Source organism: Solea senegalensis, linkage group LG2 (assembly GCF_019176455.1).
Source record: "Solea senegalensis isolate Sse05_10M linkage group LG2, IFAPA_SoseM_1, whole genome shotgun sequence".
Lineage (NCBI taxonomy): Eukaryota > Metazoa > Chordata > Actinopteri > Pleuronectiformes > Soleidae > Solea > Solea senegalensis.
In genome coordinates this window covers 31,289,985-31,309,084 of record NC_058022.1, presented here as the reverse complement: position 1 = coordinate 31,309,084, position 19,100 = coordinate 31,289,985, and the positions used below count along the sequence as shown (strand labels likewise).

Sequence of the window (19,100 nt, the reverse complement as noted above, 5' to 3'; positions counted from 1 at the left end):
GCACATCCGAAGCTTACACTCTCTCTCAAAGATTAATCGACTGATATATACTGTATCATGAAACAATAGCAAATGTCACAATTAAATTGCCGCTTTTTCTGTTTGCAAATTGCATTTACAAGAGGTCTCCTCTTGTGTAGGGAAGCAAACGCTAGACAGCGGTTAATATAGAGACAGATCAATCACTGGTGTAGGCTCAGGAGCAGATGCCTCTCTGAGACTAATATTTATTTTATTTGCGATGTGACTTTTAACGGATGAAGCAGGTACAGTTCATTATTAGTCTTTTTCTTTGGTGGAGAAGGTAAAGGCTGTGTTGCAGAAAGCTATTTGGCGAGTTGTGCTAGTAAAGGCCACTAGATTGGTTGGAGCAGGATAGTGAATATGTTTGCAGCAATAGGAGCAGTCAATCACTCGATAGGTGAAGATGGGTATGTTTGACATCTGCGTGTGTATCGAGAGGGCCTCTGAAATGACCTCGCACATCGAGATGATGGCCATAAATTGGCCTGAAGTCTCATTTTCCCCGCAGGACTCTGACCAGCTGCCACAGCTTGAACCCATTTCACTCGCGCCGCTCCAGTCCTCACACACCGAGTCAAGTGACAGAGTTAATGAGCACATTTTATGGCCGGAGACGATGAGCAAGGAGAAGAAAATGTGAATCACGAGGACTGTAAATAGTGCACAATAATAATAAGTAACACACAGCCAGGGCCCCTCTGGTTTTCTCATTAAACGCAACAATGTGGCTTGGTGGTTCAAAGACAGTACCACGATTACAACTAATCTAATCTAAGTCATCATATCAGACTGGGATAAAAGAAACGTGTCCCTCTTCATGACATAACGGGACACAGTCAGTGCCTGTGCCTGTGGTGGGAAGACATAAAGAAGGATTTTGCTGCCACCAAGCGGAGAGATTGTGAATTTTAAAGGCCATCTCAACAATATGACTAATTACTGAAAGAAACTATTTATTTCATTAAAATAAAAATATAGGATATCAGTGTTACATTTTTGTATGAATGGTGTTCATACAAATACTAATTTTATAGTTTGTGTGTTTTAGCTTCAGTTTTCTTACGGTGCACATATTTATTTATTCATTTAATTTTAATGGTACAAAAATCTTGAATATCATTAATATTCTTGTATAAATGTATACAATAAAGACCTTTTAGCCGTCCATTTTGTCAGTGAGCATCCACTGTTGCTTTTTGTCTTTCCACACCCCCACTTATTTTTGGTTTTAGTGTGTCAGTCCTCATTGTTGTTTTACAGTTTCATAGAATAGAGCTTGAATTGTAAAATGAAAATCAGTTGATGACCATTTGAAAAAGACAAGGGCATAAAGTGACCAAAGTGTACTGTGTGTGATAATCTTAATAATTAACCATTATTATTTATTAAATGGCACTTGGTTTACAACAGTAATCCCCACGATATCCTAAAGATTACCACTATTGTTAACATTCTTTTAACATTCTTCTATTTTACCGAGTTTATTAACCTAGAAATATTTTCATAGATAATAGATACATGTTTTTTTATTTCGTTAGTTTGCACAGCGCATGCGCAGATAAAATTCGAGGGACGCAAGTCATCGGCTGTGTCCGTGGTTTTACCTCGTTTCCTCGGCGGACATTCGTGGCTTTCCGGCAGCCTCCGTATCCACTCGGGTCCCGTCGACGGAGCTGATTTTCGCTGTCGTCGTCTGCCTCGTCCTCCTCTCATTGTTGTTGTTCTCGGTGACGCGACGGAGGTGTAGCCTGACGCGGTCTCTTACGTGTCGGTCTGAATAAAAGTGGAGCTCCGTAGACTCGGGAGTGACGAAGCGAGCCTGTGTTGGTAAGAGGATACGCATCCGATGTTTGCTAGAGAGATAGATGGCTGCCCAGAGAAGTTGTTTTCGCCTGCTATCCGCACAAAGCCAACAAAGAGATCATGGCGGCGGTGTTGCAGAGGCTCACAAAATGAGTCAGTCTCTGCAAGCCCCGTTGGCTTCCAACATAGGTATTATTAAGGGAGTGGGCTTGAATTATTTATCCGTATTATTAAACTATTTAGAAATAAGTTACAAAAGCAGCTAATCATGTGCATCTGGCTCACGGCAGCATCGTGTTCTGGTTGTTTGAGTCAATAAAAACTCTCAAGTGAAAGTGGACTGTCTCAGTTAGAAACAAAACTGGCATACAATGCATGCAGACATTTCCCTCCATGTAGGCTCTCAGCTAGCAGCCCAGTGCTAGCACCGTTAGCTAACGCAGAGCCACTTCCAACTGTGTTTGAATATCACTATGAAGCGGCAAATTGCAACACGACATGCTAACTGTTAACATGACTAATAACTTTTTTTCATTTTGAATAGCTGCCCGCTGCCGCTTAAATGCTGTGCAGTCCCAATAGCTTGTTAGCATGCTACACGCTAACTTAAACTTGGTCACCTACAGAGAGACAGGAGGAGCTGCGTTTAGCCTTGGGCGTTTATATGAAATAGAAGCGTGTCGCTGCAAGTCTTAATATTTATTTTGTCGAATATTGAGCATTGCAACTTATACATGTATTTAAATCCATCTGTTTCTACAAGGGAACAGTATGAACGAATCGTGAACTAGCATGCTAAGCTAAGCCACACCCTCCTTTTAAGGCATCAGAAACCACTGAAGTTGACACTGAACCTACAACACCACCGTATCCAATGCTGCTTTTAAATTTAGTAGTCACTTAGCCAGTCTGGAACCTTTTTTCACTGCAATTTAACTGTCAAAATTTATGTTTCACATATCTATAATGCCATTACAGATATTATTGATTCCACAGTGTGAGCAGATGTCTGTAAATAAATCACTACAATCCATAAATGTTTTTTTTTTACCACTTTATCCTCCACACAGTTATGATTCAGTCATAATTCCAGTTAAATATGCATTCATATGTTATTGTTAATTGTGAATATTATTGTTAATTGTGAATATCATAAGTCTAAACAACAGTATAGGTAGTCTTAACTGTGTAGCTTTTAATTGTTGCTTGCCAATGTAATGTTATAGATGTGTTTTCCTGTTTATTTCCTGATTTTCAAATTATTATTATTATTATTTTGATACTCTTGTTGAATAAACAGAGAAACATTTTGTACATCTGACACCAAACATTCAAAGCATTTGCATGTGTTCTGTCTCATTGTGTTTACTTTATGCATCTACATTATTTTGATATTGAAAAAAGTTATTTTTCAATAAATATTGTATATTAAGACTAGCCAAATTTAAGGTAGCATTTATTTATGTGTCTATCATGTATTTCAGATTCTAAATGACCATGGAGGCTGGTGCAGACACACAGCAAAGTGGTGAAACGGGTGTCTCAGAGTCTGAGGTCCAGCAGATCACTCTGACACAGGTAAACCTCATCTTTCCAAATGCGTAACCAGCACCTAAATATCACAGAAATTGATTGTTTGTAACACTGCATGTCGATAATCAAGGACTGAGGCTTGTCGTCATTGCAGGCGTCCATAGCTGCAGGCCAGGTGACCACCAGTAGTCCCACAGTCACCCTTGTGCAGTTACCCAACGGTCAGACGGTCCAAGTGCACGGGGTGATCCAAGCTGCACAGCCCTCTGTCATCCAGTCCCCACAAGTCCAGACTGTACAGGTGAGAAGAGATAAAAACAACCTTTGTTTTATCACAGCGCAGCACATCAGGTTTTGATATCCTGCATAAATGTTGTAATACTACCTGCAAGCTTGTTATTCCTTTTTTAGTCCACTATTGAGCTAAAGGTGTGATTTTTTTTTTTTCTCACATGCAGATCTCAACTGTTGCTGAGAGTGAAGACTCGCAGGAGTCTGTCGACAGCGTGATAGACTCTCAGAAAAGGAGAGAGATCCTGTCCAGACGACCGTCTTACAGGTCTGCCCAACGTCTTGTACAAAAAGTTAGGAATGAGTTTTGTCGATTTTATGACTTGTGTGCTTGTATACGTTAAGCTGGACCATCTGCTTTACATTAAATACCCAAAATGTATTCTGTTTTTTACTGCTTTGATCTTGACCTAGTTTGGGAGAAAGATAAATACCTCTTCTTAGGGAGAAGTTCTCTCAGTGAAATTGTTAGGTGTTGGTTTTATATGCAATAGCTGAGAGCTCTCTTTGACTGTTCTCCTCTATAGGAAGATTCTCAACGACTTATCATCAGACGTGCCAGCAGTGCCTAAAATCGAGGAAGAGAAGTCAGAGGACGACACGGCTCCAGCCATCACCACAGTCACAATGCCCACTCCCATCTATCAGACCAGCAGCGGCCAGTACAGTGAGTACTATAAGACTGTGATGCCGCAACAAACCTATCATATGTGAATTTAGTCTGATGTGCAGTTGTTGCAACATTGACGGAAATGTTAAGATTCCTCCTTGGAGTCGGTGTGTAGCTTCCTACTAATAAATCCAGACATCTGGCCTCATGTCAGTGGGTCTTTGGGGGTAAAGGGATCGTTGTCAAATGAGCAAGTGCAAGAGCAAGTTTCAGTGCTGTGCTGTTGGTTTTTTATCCGGTTGCCAAGCAACGAAATTTCATTGCCAGTTTTCACTGCTGTGTTTTCTGTGCAATGACAATGGTAGGAAGTCTAAGTCTAAGTGTTTAGAAAATAGAAGGACAAAGATGAACAGAAAGAAAGATTATTGGATTCATTAGTCGGATTATGTGTCTAAGGAAAACCTGAATTTATAGACTGTTGGTCTGCAAAGTCTTGATCATCAGATGTCATATAACGCTGTGACACTGATGATTATAAGTTTTGGCCTAGAATACTGTCTTTTTTTTCTTGGACACGTGTTAAAGCCCCTGATCATCAATAGACACATTGTTAGATGTTGTCACACACATATGCTGCTACTGAACACATTACAATGATTTGTCTGTGTCTTGATGTGCTGTATTTGCAAGGCATTAGTTGACTATTTGTTTTTAACATGTGACAATGTCTTGTGTTTATTTAAGTTGCCATAACCCAGGGCGGGGCCATCCAGCTGGCCAACAACGGCACAGATGCAGTTCAGGGTCTGCAGGCGCTGACCATGGCGAACACCGCTGCGGCCCAGCCTGGCACCACCATCCTGCAGTACGCGCAGACCAGCGACGGGCAGCAAATCCTGGTGCCTAGCAACCAAGTGGTTGTACAAGGTGGGAAATTAATTCTAATTTATGTGAGAGCCAGTTTCAGATGTGACGCGCGTCTCTTACCGTAAAATAACTCTTTTGTCCGTCAGCCGCCTCTGGTGACGTCCAGGCCTATCAGATCCGCACAGCCCCCACCAGCGCCATGACCCAAGGGGTTGTCATGGCGACGTCACCCGCTCTGGGAACAGGAGGAGGAACGGAGGAGGTGACGCGTAAAAGGGAGGTTCGACTTATGAAAAACAGGTATGTGACTTGGGGGCTGGGCAATACATCATTATTGTGACATTAGACAAGATAGGGTCTTTGATTTTGGATGTCGTCAGTTCGTGATAACGTGATCTGTGGTGACTTTTAAAGGCTGTTGCGTTGATGATAATCATATTATTTATATTGAATAAATTAGTGAAATGCAGTACGTTTTAAAAAGTCTGTAACATTTAATTTCAAGCCTTATTACTTGTGTTATAGCAGAGTTTGATTTCGTAATATCCTTCATCAGGTATTATATGAAATAATTAACAGTAGATATTTTATTTTCTAGTGTATTTGCGGTGTAGTGTCACTCTCCTTTGTGAAGTGCAAACATCTCAAAAGAAAACTTTTAATGAGCCTAGAGAGACAATCTTGGTGCAGCTTTTTGTTTTGATATATTTTATCACATAGGAGAAATCAGAAGCATTCATTCATTCATTCAGTGAGGCTGCATCAACTTCAGTCATTTCAGCAGCTTTCAGCTTGTGGTTGCAGAAGCACAACCCCTGAGCACCTTAAAAATGCATCTGGCGGTAAACAGTTGTGTTGTAGCTTTTTCATTTTCTGTTGTAATGCATTGGTAATGATGCAACAACACCTTGTTTGCCTTTTTGCATCACACATAATCTGGTGTTTAAGTAGTTAAGAGGATTTGGGGTCAAGGCCTGGGTGAAGCAGTTGCTTCCCAACTCTTGCTTTAATATGTGCTTTAACTGCTGACACACAATCACCCCCCGCTCTTCATGTCACACAGAGAGGCAGCTCGCGAATGTCGTAGGAAGAAGAAGGAGTACGTCAAGTGTCTGGAGAACCGCGTGGCCGTGCTGGAGAACCAGAACAAAACCCTCATCGAGGAACTCAAAGCCCTCAAAGACTTGTACTGCCACAAATCCGACTAGAACTGTTACCAAATGCCTGCCGGGGGCTCGACAGGTGAACAGAGACTTAGCACAGAGCTATGCACCTGGATGCTCCTTCCCCCTTTTCTACTCCTTTGCTTTCTTTTTAAAAAAAAACTGCTGAAAATCTATAAAGTGACTCACCAGGAATACACACAATTCCTCAACTTCACTGGTTTTAAATTTCCCCGCTCCTATCGGTTTCACGTGAACAAGCGAGGCAACGAGAAATGAGGATGCGGAGGAGTTTGTAAACTATACAGGGTCCTTGTGGTGACGTATGATTTATTTTTATTTTTTTTTTGGCACCACTAAATGGAACCATTCCACTCTCTGGTGTGAAGACATACTGGGCAACATCACCAGCAACAGGACGACATCACCCCTAACAACGGACCTTTTTACACTTTCAACTCCCAAAGACACTCAGATCATCTCGAGGTTATCTTTGCGTTTGTTATCGTACTGAGCTCTTGCATTAACCTCTGTTACTTACTAATGCTTTGACCTGTAGATGGCGCCTGTGTCATGGATATTTTATCTTTTGAGCTGTGTTTCGGTTTATGTATAAGATTATCTGCTCTGTTAATGCCATGTATTTCTTTTTAGTTACATTTTATTTACCATGCCGTGATACATGAACAAAAAAGCAGACCATGTAGTCAGGTTGTAAAATTGTGTTAATGTTAATTGCAGCTTCTTTTTTTTTTTTTTTCAAAGGGTAAAAATACTGGAGAATATGGACAAAGTATGGAGACACCATGTCTTTTTAGCTATTTTTTGTCCCCATTTATGATTTAAATGTCTTCAAATGTCAATAATTGGGGGAAAAATAATGAAAACAAACATGGTTAAAGTTTTTTTTTAACTGATTTTGTTTTCATTCATGTTTATGTTTTGTTTTTAACCCGGTTTTTAAAATGTCTCTAAAAATAATTCCAGAATTATGGACAAAAAAAAATGAAGCCACATGTGTCACGCTACAGGACACATACTTGCGTAATTATGAACAAATTTGACATCGTTATATCTGTATTTTCAAAAAGAATTTAACTGAATGCTGTCTGAATTAATTGTATAACCTAAGAGAAAAGAATCCTGCAGGTAGTTGTTGGTAAAAAAAAAGTGGGAAAGAATCCAAGTCAACGGGACGCCTCTGCATTGTCGACCCCGCCCCCAGAGGCTGCGTCCACATTGTTTACACAATTACAGAGTGGCATTCGCACTTTTCTTGCCTTGCATATACAATCCTACTACATTTCACAACAGTAATCTTGCCACTGCAGGGTAAGACACCCCCTTTAAGATTGTACTTGAAAGTAACACAGTACGTGATATAGCGTCAAAGTGTCTACTACTAATAATAATTTCCAGCAGGTGTAAAGCTTTCCTCCACAGTTTGAAGTTTTTAAATCACGTTTTGGTTATTTATCAAGACGTTATCATGTTTTGATCTTAATCGGACATCTTAAATTGCACCAAACCATCAAACGCCCAGTGAGAGGATGGCAGATATTTCACAGTGAGCAAATGAGGATAATTTTAAATACTTATGGACTGTTGTTCAGTATTCTCTTAGGTATTATGTATAGTCATGAAAGTATGCTTTTTTTTATGTTGCTTTTCACTGATTTTATTTTCACAAACTTGTGTTATACAGTGCATTATGTCAGAGCAACTCAAATATTACATTTTTTGGCAGCTGGTAATAAATGTGTTTCTGGTAATATTTGAATGAATTTATTAAAAAGAAGGAAAAATCTTTCGAGTAAGGTAAGTGGATTAAAGTAAAACCTTTATGCTCATAACTCTCTTCTCATTTACCATATTTAACTGTGTTTACAGCCCCAAAACAAAATATTTAAACTTTCCTAAACGCATCTATCGCACTTAAATATTTTTTTTTTTTAAATTTATTTATACAAATGTAGTTGTCACCCAGAGCGATCGGAACTCCCAATTTTTCCAATTGTGTGCTGTGAATTACTCGTAAGTGCGGACACTTCTCATTCAATGGTTTTTCTTTATTTTTTTTGCATTGTAGATTAATACTGAAGACATCCAAACTATGAAGGAACACAGACTTGAGTAGTAAACAAAAAAGTGTTAAACCGCCACTCGACTAAGTAAAGAGAAACGACAGTCCATCAGTACTTGATCATATCCTCAAGTTACAGTTGCAAAGACCATCAAACGCTGTAATGGAAGTGGCTCTCATGAGGTTCGCCCCAGGAAAGGAAGACCAAGAGTTACCTCTGCTGCAGAGGACAAGTTCATCAGAGTTACCAGCCTCAGAAACTGCAAATTAAGAGCACCTCAGATTTGAGCCCACGTGAATTCTTCAGAGTTCAAGTACCAGACACATCTCAACATCAACTGGGATGCAAAGAAGCCACTTCTGAGGAAGAACAACAACAAGAGAACTACCACATTATCATTACTAATCATCACTTGCACATGATTTTAAAATGTATTTAATTCATCTACAACTCTGAGAAATTATTACAAAGCAGTTAGGACACGCAACTCAGTGGTCACAAATCCCTCCTGTGTGGCAGTTTCAGTGCTTTGTAAATATGGATGTCCCTTTCTCTCTCATAGTAGACCTCATCGACCGTGAACCGTTGTCTGAGCATGCTTAAAAAGTCTGTATCCCGCTCATAGCGGATCTTGCAGGCCAGCAGTACCACAGTGGTGTCCGAGCACAGGTGCTCCAGGGTCTGCAGCAGCGCCACAAACGTGTCCTCCAGGTAAACTATGTCCGCTCCCAACACAAGGTCAAATCCTCCTGCTGGGTAAAGGTCAAGCTTCTCGCCCCAGGTCAGCTCAGACACTGTCACTGATTCCTGGGAGTCTGCAGGCAGGTTGGCCTTCACATTGGCAGAGAGGAAGTCCAGTGCAGCCTCTCTATCAGTGATAGTCACTTTGGCACCTGGAAGAGATTGAAATCAGTTTTAATTTTCCAACTTGTGATTTGTCATGAAAGCCATTGTTGTTAAAGATATTCTCACCCAGTAGAGCTGCAACAATCCCCACCAGTCCAGTTCCAGCTCCCAGTTCGATCACCGCCTTGCCCTTCAGCTCCACCTTCCCCAGCTCCAGGTACATGCACATGACAACTGCCTGGAAAACAAGAATGAATTGGAATTCAAATACGTTTATTGTTTCCTATTTATTTAAATAAAACTAAAATCAAACATTTAGCTGTTTGTTTATGTATCTATTTCACATGTTCTTAGTGTTGCATTTAATATTTTCTTATTGTTTAAGTTTTAGTTCTTTTTTCATCCTCGTTTTACAACCGGAAGTGTTTAACTTATTTGTAAAATGAGCTCGTTTTGTTTGTTGGTAGTATGAATAAATAAAGTTTTTTTATTTTCAATCATTGTGCCTACTCAAAACTGAAGTACGGAAATGTCTAACTGTATAATTATTTTCTCGTTATGGCTAATGTTAATTCCGGAAAGACGCATTTATTTAAACGCTTGGCATACATCGTATGTTGTTATTATATACTGAGTAAAATATAGCGAACAGCATTAGACGGCAGGTAAAACTGGATGCTAGCTCACCGCATCCCACACAACTGCTGCTACTCCAAACTTTTTCCAGTCCTGAGAGAGACGCAGCTGGTGACTGGCGAAACTAAACTGAGCTGAAGAATTGTGGAGCTTCGAAAGCGCAGGTAGCGAATTCTCAACATAAGGAACGAGAGCCATGTTGAGAAATAACAGTAAGCAGAGTACCTCCCCTTCGTCTTTTACTTCTTTGTGATTAGTTTGGCGGTCGGCAAACACATTGTAGGTGCATTACCGCCACCTACCGGACGAGTGTGGAACAGAAGATTGGCGTGATAAAAAAACACATGAATTTTGGGCATCCACAGGGCTCACTTATTGTATTCAGTGTGTGATTGAGCGCCGTATACACGATCATGAGTCGTGTAATGGTTGTTTTAGGGCTATCAGCAACGGTTGATGAGGACTGTACTCTCCACCGCAGGGAATTCAGAAGCAGGAAGTGTACATTAACACATACAACATCTTCTGGTATATTTTCTTTACTGAAAAAGTCATAATTTACTATTTAATGATTTAGTAATACCCAGAGACACGCTTCGTGTCGATAATGGAGTGTATGCACTTATTTTTCCCACTTCACGCACAGTGGTAGGAACCTTGTGTGGGATGTACTGTACAGTACAACATCCCACACAAGGTTCCTACCATGGATGTATTATAAGAACTGGAACTGGACACTTTTAACTACTAAATAATTTTACCTCATAATGTTATTTTATTTGTAATAGTTTTAACCGTTGCAAATTAGACCCTCGAAATCGTTCGGTCTAAAATCAATTGTACGTTTGTGACGGTGGGAGCTTTTAATTTGAAACGCTGCGTAACAGGAAGTTTCCTTTAAACTTCTCGGCTTCGGTAGTTTTGACATCCCCGAAGTGTATGCGAAGCTATCGTCGGCGCTGAATTAATCCGGCTCAGGCTGCGTTTCTACTTCTTAGTTTTCTCCGGGGGTGTTCGACACTCAATGAATGTGCGTTTTTGTCTTTTAGGAGGGGGTTTGAGGGGCTACAGAGACAAAAAATGGAGTGGTCTATGCTGTTGAAGAAGCAAGCAAGAACAGATTGAGGTGCGGTAGCTAGCGTTAGCCGGCTAGCCATGGAGGCGGGTAGAGGAGCTAGTTGTGAATTTGAAATGTTGGCCTCTGTGCCGTATAATGAGTTTAATAGAAGTCACTCCACGTTCAGAACCGACCAGTCCACGCATGTAATGGTTATTAAAGTGCGCAAGTGCTGTGTTGCGCACACGCCATGAATGTGACAACTGCAGAAACCTACTGGGCTGTCAGTGCTTAGAGCCCATCCTCCTCAGAAGCTGCTTGTTTTCATTCTACAGCCAAACACACAGGTCTGGCTACTTCCTAATACACTGAATCAAAATATATGAGATCATTCTAAATCCGTGTCCACCAAACTAAATTGAAATTTAACTAGTGCTAGAATTACATTGATCTTGAAGTTCCACTGTGCAAATCAGTGCATCCCAGTCTGAGTGGTAGTTGTATGGGAAACAGTAGTGGCTGTAGTAGGACTGTTGTAGATCGACAATGGGAGGTTCAGTGTCTTGCTGTATCTCCACTGGAGAGAGTCCCAAGATCTACAGGAGAGAGGTGGAGCTGGAGGAGTGTCCCATCACCACAGCCGAAGACGTGAGTGAAGACACTGGGACCTACCTGCAGCACATCAGTGACAGGGAACTTCCAGACGGTGGGTTTTTATTGCTCTACTGCTGATCCAAGTTGATCACCTTTGTTAACATACATTTGTAATTTAATATATACTTTTCATTTTACAGAACTGGCCCAAGAAGCCAACCCTTCGGACCACCCCAGAGCCAGCACGCTGTTCCTCAATAAGTCACAGACTGATGGTATCTGAATTACTCTGTTTAAGATGCTTGTGTGTGTCTTAGTTTCCCACTCCTCTAGGTCTTCCAATCTAACGATACTTTTTTTTTCCACTTTTCAGTGCGTGAGAAAAGGAAAAGTAACTACTTGAATCACGTAAGTGACATATAGGGTTCAGGCTTTCTGTGCTGGCTGGAAAACAACAGAAAACAACACCTGGAAATGTTATTTAAAGGTCCAGTGTCTAACATGTAAGGGGCAGAAATATAGCAGTACAGAATATTGTACTGAATAAGTGTATAATTCCCTTAAAATAACAATCGTTTTATATTTTTTAGCTATGAATAAGCTTTTTCATGTACTTTAGGCAAAGGGTCATGCTTCGAGGCCGCCATCTTGAGTTTCTAGAGGAGTCCATAAACACAAGTAAAGTTTTTGCAATCAGAAACTAAGTGCTCTAAAACTTTTCAAAAACAAATATCTTGATTTGGCATAGTGTAGGTTTTTAATTCATTGTATTACTCACAGTCGACCTCTAGATGTCACATATTTATACACACTGGACCTTTTAAGCATTTATCACTGGTCTATTAATTGTATTCAATCAGACTCTCCGATTTGTGCTTCTCCAATATTTATTTCTGTAAACATCATTATCGTTTCTGTAACAGATGTCCCCAGGTCTCCTGACAAAAAAGTACAGCTCCTGCTCAACGATATTTATCGACGATAGCACAGTCAGCCAGCCCAACCTCAAGAGCACGATCAGATGGTAAGAGACTTCACCGCCTTTCCTCGTTGAGCGAGTTGAGATATTGTTACAAATGTTCAAAACACTATCTTTTATCCAAACTTGTTCATGGAGTAGTGGTGCACGGTAATTCTGGATTGCAGGCGAATTAGTGAGATGCAGCAGAAAGACGCACTGGAGCTCCTGTTTGCAAAAGAACACAATCACAACTAATAGTTAATCATCTGTGTTGATTTCTTTCTTTTCCAGTGTCGCACTGGCTATATACTATCATATAAAGAACAGGTAGGAAGAATTTAACATTTTGAATTTAAAATTGTTAATGGAAGCAACCCAAACCTGAAAAAATAATAATAATAATAATAATAATGTTATAAGCATGTTTGACATTTAACAGTGAGTTTGTTCATGTTCTCCTGCAGAGATTCAAACCGCTCTCTGGATATTTTTGATGAAAAGAAGCATCCTCTGTCGGTGAGTCCAAGTGTTAAGATTACATGAAGCAGCGTGAGAAAGTGTCCGCAAACTGGTTAGGTCGATGACTCTTTTTTTTTTCTTTTTTTTTTCCTGACAGCGGGAGAAGGTCCCGGACGACTACTCCGTGATCGACCCAGAGCACAAACTCATCTACCGCTTCATCAGAACGCTCTTCAGCTCGGCACAGCTCACTGCCGAGTGCGCCATCGTCACTCTGGTGAGTTTGCAGTAGTGGATTTGTGTCAAGAGTCTAGAAAATGGAAAGAAATCGGGGGGTGGGGGGGAAAGCTATGTCAGGTTACTTCTGGTGTGTGTGTGTGTGTGTGTACTCAATAATGCCGTGCCAAAAAATAACAACACAGCAGAATAAACACCGTGCTCAGATGTGTCTGAATCAAAATGGCAGCAAATGCTCTGATGGAATGCTGGCTGGAGTAAAGCCAATGGGCGGCGGCATAGTTCAGTTGATGTGACAAAAACACATTAACAAAGTAGCCATGTATTCTGTGTAGGAAATGGTCAAAGGCTGACAGATTTTTGCTATTGTCGTAAACAAACATTGACTTATGAAGCACTTTTTACCTCAGATTTGTGAAAACATTGTCTTTCTACAAGTGTTGTTTCTGACCATATACAACTTGAAAATCACAATTTACAATAATTTATCATGATAATCATGAATATCATCTGATTTGAATATAATGATGGCGATAACCGTATCATCCAGCTCTCACCTTTCATATGATGAGGTTGTGGTATTAACTCTGTGAATGGATGGTCATGTGCTGCGTTAGGTTTACCTGGAGAGGCTGCTGACTTACGCCGAGATGGACATTTGTCCTTGTAACTGGAAGCGCATCGTCCTCGGTGCCATCCTTCTGGCCTCCAAGGTCTGGGACGACCAGGCCGTGTGGAACGTGGACTACTGCCAGATCCTCAAAGACATCACCGTGGAAGACATGTGAGAGTTGTGCTCTGTCAAATACAGAAACCTACTTTTTTTATTGTGATAACTAAAATCTACCCCGCTGTGCTCTGTGTAACACAGGAATGAAATGGAGCGCCACTTCCTGGAGCTGCTGCAGTTCAACATCAACGTCCCAGCCAGCGTCTACGCCAAGTATTACTTTGACCTGCGCTCACTGGCTGATGACAATAATCTTAGTTTCCCGCTGGAGCCGCTGAGCAACAAGCGGGCGCAGAAACTGGAAGTAAGTAGATCCGTTCCTGCAGCTGATTGTGTCCAAATTCAGATTCACTTTTTTGGCACTTTTTTGTGGGTAAATAAAGAGATTTGTGCATATTTGGTTGTCCCCAGGCCATCTCCAGGCTGTGCGAGGATAAGTACAAGGACCTGAGTAAATCCAACATGAGGAGGTCCGTCAGTGCCGACAACCTGGTTGGTGTCAAGAACTCGCATGCCGTGCTCTCTTAAGCCCCGCAAACAGCTGATTGTAAGCATGCGGAGGAAGTGGAAGAGCGCGATGCTTCACTCAAAAAGTTCATCAAGAGAAATCACCAAAGCCAAAAAGTCACTATATGTCGACTTTGGACTGGAACAATAAAAAGAAAAAAGAAAAAAACAATTTTACCGTTAAGTATCTCTAAAATATTATTAATTCAGCCTCTATATGTCCACTACAGAGACCTTGAGGCGTTAAACTTGTATAGCATGGTAATTTGGTGAAATCCTTTTTATTTCAAATCATGGATGTACCAACTTTGGAAGGACTCGGCACGGAAACGCTTCCCCCGGTGCCACAAATTCAGGACCTCGCCATCTTCTTTTTTTTTTTGCATCATGCAGTCATTTGGGCAGTTTTTTCTCTCTCTCGGGCTTCATGCCTCTCTTCTCTCGCTCTCTCTTTCTTTCTCTCTCTCCTTCATTCAGATGATGGCAAAACTTTCTTGAACTACCCTGTGGTGTAGTTAAGCACATGGACAAAGAGTAGACTTTGTTTTGCTTACTATGTAGGCCTCTATAGCTGTGAAATGTACTTCATTTAATTCAAAAAATAAATCTGAATCGTTGGTTAAAGTGAATGCTGCTCAGGTGGACTTTATTTTTTCCAGAGTAACTTTCAATATCTGGCAGATATTTACAATTGACTGCATGGTAAAAATGTGTATTAACAATTTAGATTTGCTATCAAATCTTGTTTTGATCTAATTCTGCAGCCACAGTACATTCTGATTAAGAACATTGCAGCCTGCAGTTTCAGGGCTAACAGTTGGAGCGCTTTCATCACCCCGCGCTCCCTAGTGCATAAACAGACGCAGATCTTCGGAGGCTGGTGCATCATGCAGTTCTGCATATTTGCGCTTCCTTTTCGCGACCTCTCAGATGACCTTGGCTCTCATGGCTGTGGAACACGACATATTCATCTGTCACAGCATCCACTACCACAAGATGATCAACAGCATGAGTTTGGGAGTTATTTGGCTGACTAGTGGAGTTTTGAGCATTCGGGGGGGTTGGTGTTGAACAGGATGAAGAGTGGCCAACACTTTTCCTACTACGAGAACCTGAGCATATTTGGGGCCCCATCTGTCATTGCAATTGTCTGCATATTGTCTGCTATTCTGTTATTGCTACGGCTGCATGTATAAAGCAGCACTCAAGGTGAACAAAGCTCTTAAACTCAGTAACCTGCGAGCCAACTGCACCATGGGACTCTACCTGTTGATGTTCTTGCTCCAGATGGTGCCATGCTCTTTTTTCATCATCCTCACGTTTGTGGGGAAAGCGAAACCTCCCCCCTCCCCGTGTGATCACACCACTGCTGACACCAGTGCTGATAATGATACCTTCAGCCATTCAGGCCATTTTCTTTCTCATCCGCAACTGGCAGATTAGAGCGCTGCTTGGAAAATGTGAAAATTAGGTAAGCGATGATGACGTGCCGTATACAAAAAATGTAATCCCTTAAAGCTCCAGTGTTGAGCTGTGTCATTTTTAGATTAATTACCCAGATGTTACCATCAAACAGATTAGTTTGGTACAGTAAGGTTTGGTTTGCAAAGCCTGGGTCAGGCAACAACAGACGGGACATCAATGGAGGACATCCAGCAGCTCTTTTTATTTTCCCAGCTCAGTTTGTGACTGTTTTTCTCATCAAGCTTTATATGAGAATAGAATGCCAATGTTGAAGAAACACCGGTAGCAAAGTAGTGACTTTTATTGACACCCAATCAGCTGACTGTCTTGGGTGCAGCTAGACCTGTTTAGTGTTTCTGAGAGTGTTGTTCTAATGATTACATTACATGTCATTTAGCAGACGCTTTTATCCAAAGCGACTTACAATGGAATCAAGTACAATTAGCCAGGGGTGGAATCGAACTTGCGACCATGATGTCTTTGGTACACAAGGTAGGGTCTTAACCACTGAGCCACTCCACCCCCTAATGATAATGCAAACATGTCAATGTTAATATCAAACATCAAATATGCATATATGTATATATATATATATATATATATGTATATATATATATATGTATATATATGTATATATATATATGTGTATATACATATATATGTATGTGTATATACATATATATGTATGTGTATATACATATATATGTATGTATATATATATATATATACTGTATATATACACGTGTGTGTGTGTTAAACATTGTCTAAATGCATTTCAAATGTGGAACTTGAAGGGTGAAATGCTGAAAAAATATATACTTTTTTACATGATCAGGTTTGATGCTGCTATAAAAAAGTACTTAATATCAGTTTGAGTATGATACATTTTGTGTTCATTGTAAATAACTTGCATGAGATTACACATTAACCTGTTTTCAATGCCAAGATGATCTAATCTGTGCAATGCCAGTCCAATGCACAATAGCGATTGTGTTCATGATTGTGTTGATGATTAATTGTATTTATAGCATTTTTTGCATGTTTCTAATGTACTATGTCTAATTGCAATATTATTTTGTGGACAATAAGTATGTAAATATGAATTATGAAACAACAGTAAACAAATGTATATTTTCCACTCCTGGGGCAACATTCAGAGTTTATAGAAACTGCTTTATATCATATTCTTAATTCTGACCTTTTGTGTTTGAAGTATAAAAATAAGAAAAGAGATAGATAGTAATAAAATATAATTACAAAATATTCAAAGAAAAACAATGATGCCCACATTCCACAGGTATACACGGAACACAAATAACAAGTACTACATATTAGAATAAAATATTGAAATCAAAAAGTAAGAAACATTCCACAGCTGTGCAAAGAATATAAAGATTAAGTAATAAAATATAAGACTAAAATATTACAAAATATGTATAAGCTAACAATTATACAACAAGTGTTTAATATTAGAATATGACATTTAAGTAATAAAAAGAAAAGAAAAGAAATGTGTTTTACATCTATATAAAGAATAAAAATACAGTTTAAAATGTACATGATATTATTAACATGATAAATATATGCATTACATTGAGCAATATGCAATGTGTGGAAGGTGTCATGATATCATTTTGTCATTATTACGTCAGGGATCACGTATGGGTATAAAACAATAAAAGCCTAAATACTGTTTAATCACAATTATGGTTAAACATACAACATACATTTTTTTTTAAAAAAAGACAGAAATAATAATGGTAAAATCGTATTTTATTTTACTTCAGGACTCCCCTCCAGTCTGGGAAGTGGTACATGCCCTGAGTTTGCAGAGCTGTAGTACAGATTTGAAGCCACACGGGGGCAGTGTTGTATTTTTAAAGAGCACGGCAGTGACTGCAGGTGTGCGACGATTAGTCCTCGTGTTAATGCGACATTCAGCCGAACTGTGGTGCAGCCTTCTCGTGTCATCGTCCGACGGTGCGGGTGCACGAGACAAACCGACCACTTTAATCTACGAGAGGAAGGTTTGCACATTTGTTATTGATGATGCGTTGTTGTAATTGCCATGTTATCCTGTAGTACGCCACTGACATTATCAGTGGCGGAGTGAAAGATTTCACTTGATGCTGACTTCAGTGTGAATGTCCCTGCCTTAGTATAGTACATACCTGCTCCCTGTAAAAGGAATAGTTCTGGGTTTTTAAAAGTGTGGTAGTATGAGGTTGTCACGACCCCCGGCGCTTTTTTGTTCGACTTTTTATTCATCTGTTTTCTTTATATTGTGCTTTTAGTTCTGTCTGGTTTTCAGTTCTTTGTTTCCTGTTTTATTTTGAAGTTTCACATGTGTGTACCTGTCTTGCTTCCTGTCCTGTCTTCCCTGTTGATTGTCTTCCCTGCCCTAATGTGTTTCACCTGTGTCTCGTTTGTTTCACCTGTGATTGATTGGTTGTATGTGTTCCTCGTTTGCTCCCCGTGTTTCTGCTCAATGTTGTTTTTTGTTTTACTTTTTGCCTTTTTGATAGTTTTAGTTAACTGAAGACTCTTTCTGTTCATTTTTGGCAAACTGCATTTGGGTCCTCCACATTTTACATCCTTGTTACAGAGGTATGTGTGTATATGTATATGTAACTTCAGGTCATTAGCTACGGTCATTTTAGACCTAATAATGACCATAATTATCCGACTGTGTAGCATATTCTGCTCCTATAAAGATTAAATAAATACCCCTGAACATAACTTTGCTAAAATGCTGGTTTTTATTCAGACTTTTACAGTCTCCATAGAAAAGTATGCAACGCAAGCAAAATGGAGCTTGACATAGTAACAAATAGCTGGCAGCTAGCTTAATAGCTAAAGTTGTTTTGCTATCAACAGGCTGAATTGGGGGCAGCTAGTGCAGAGGAGACGGACACACTACATTCAATTAATCGTTTCCCTGCTAGTGTTTTTGTATAGGACACTTAAGTATAGCTCTTAACTGTGCGTGGAAACGTCCTGAATGAAAACATGGCTGCCAGGACAGACGGAAGAAAACAAATCAGATTTTAGCCACTTAACAGAAAGCCCACTTAATAAAATATACACCTGCTTAAGTCTATGACATCCTAATAACGCTGCTCTCTTATCTTGGCGTTTAGATTTCCAACTGGAAAGAAAAGTTTGTAAACTGAATGAACTCCTACACCAAAGTCCATGTATAAAATTGAGGTTTTTATTTTGCAGGGGATAAAG

The 19,100-nt window shown here is 39.9% G+C and overlaps 3 protein-coding genes across 3 annotated transcripts; 2 read left to right on the top strand and 1 right to left on the bottom strand.

Annotated features, from left to right (window-relative positions):
- The first annotated feature begins 1,696 nt into the window (after nucleotides 1-1,696).
- Nucleotides 1,697-8,063, top strand: LOC122765076 (cyclic AMP-responsive element-binding protein 1-like). The gene is made up of 8 exons (XM_044019145.1): nucleotides 1,697-1,851; nucleotides 3,312-3,405; nucleotides 3,515-3,661; nucleotides 3,819-3,919; nucleotides 4,179-4,318; nucleotides 5,006-5,188; nucleotides 5,275-5,428; nucleotides 6,192-8,063. The coding sequence occupies exons 2-8, from the start codon at nucleotides 3,319-3,321 to the stop codon at nucleotides 6,334-6,336; spliced, it is 957 nt and encodes a 318-aa protein (XP_043875080.1). The 5' UTR covers nucleotides 1,697-1,851; nucleotides 3,312-3,318; the 3' UTR covers nucleotides 6,337-8,063.
- A 279-nt stretch (nucleotides 8,064-8,342) lies between these two features.
- Nucleotides 8,343-10,108, bottom strand: mettl21a (methyltransferase 21A, HSPA lysine). The gene is made up of 3 exons (XM_044019146.1): nucleotides 9,909-10,108; nucleotides 9,348-9,459; nucleotides 8,343-9,268 (listed from the first exon to the last, which is right to left on the bottom strand). Exons 1-3 carry the CDS (start codon nucleotides 10,053-10,055, stop codon nucleotides 8,871-8,873), a joined length of 657 nt encoding a protein of 218 aa, XP_043875081.1. The 5' UTR covers nucleotides 10,056-10,108; the 3' UTR covers nucleotides 8,343-8,870.
- Nucleotides 10,109-10,752: 644 nt separating this feature from the next.
- LOC122765631 (cyclin-Y-like protein 1) lies at nucleotides 10,753-15,031 on the top strand. The gene is made up of 10 exons (XM_044020028.1): nucleotides 10,753-11,620; nucleotides 11,709-11,783; nucleotides 11,882-11,916; nucleotides 12,432-12,532; nucleotides 12,761-12,796; nucleotides 12,934-12,985; nucleotides 13,086-13,205; nucleotides 13,783-13,949; nucleotides 14,037-14,199; nucleotides 14,307-15,031. Exons 1-10 carry the CDS (start codon nucleotides 11,461-11,463, stop codon nucleotides 14,421-14,423), a joined length of 1,026 nt encoding a protein of 341 aa, XP_043875963.1. The 5' UTR covers nucleotides 10,753-11,460; the 3' UTR covers nucleotides 14,424-15,031.
- Nucleotides 15,032-19,100: the final 4,069 nt, after the last annotated feature.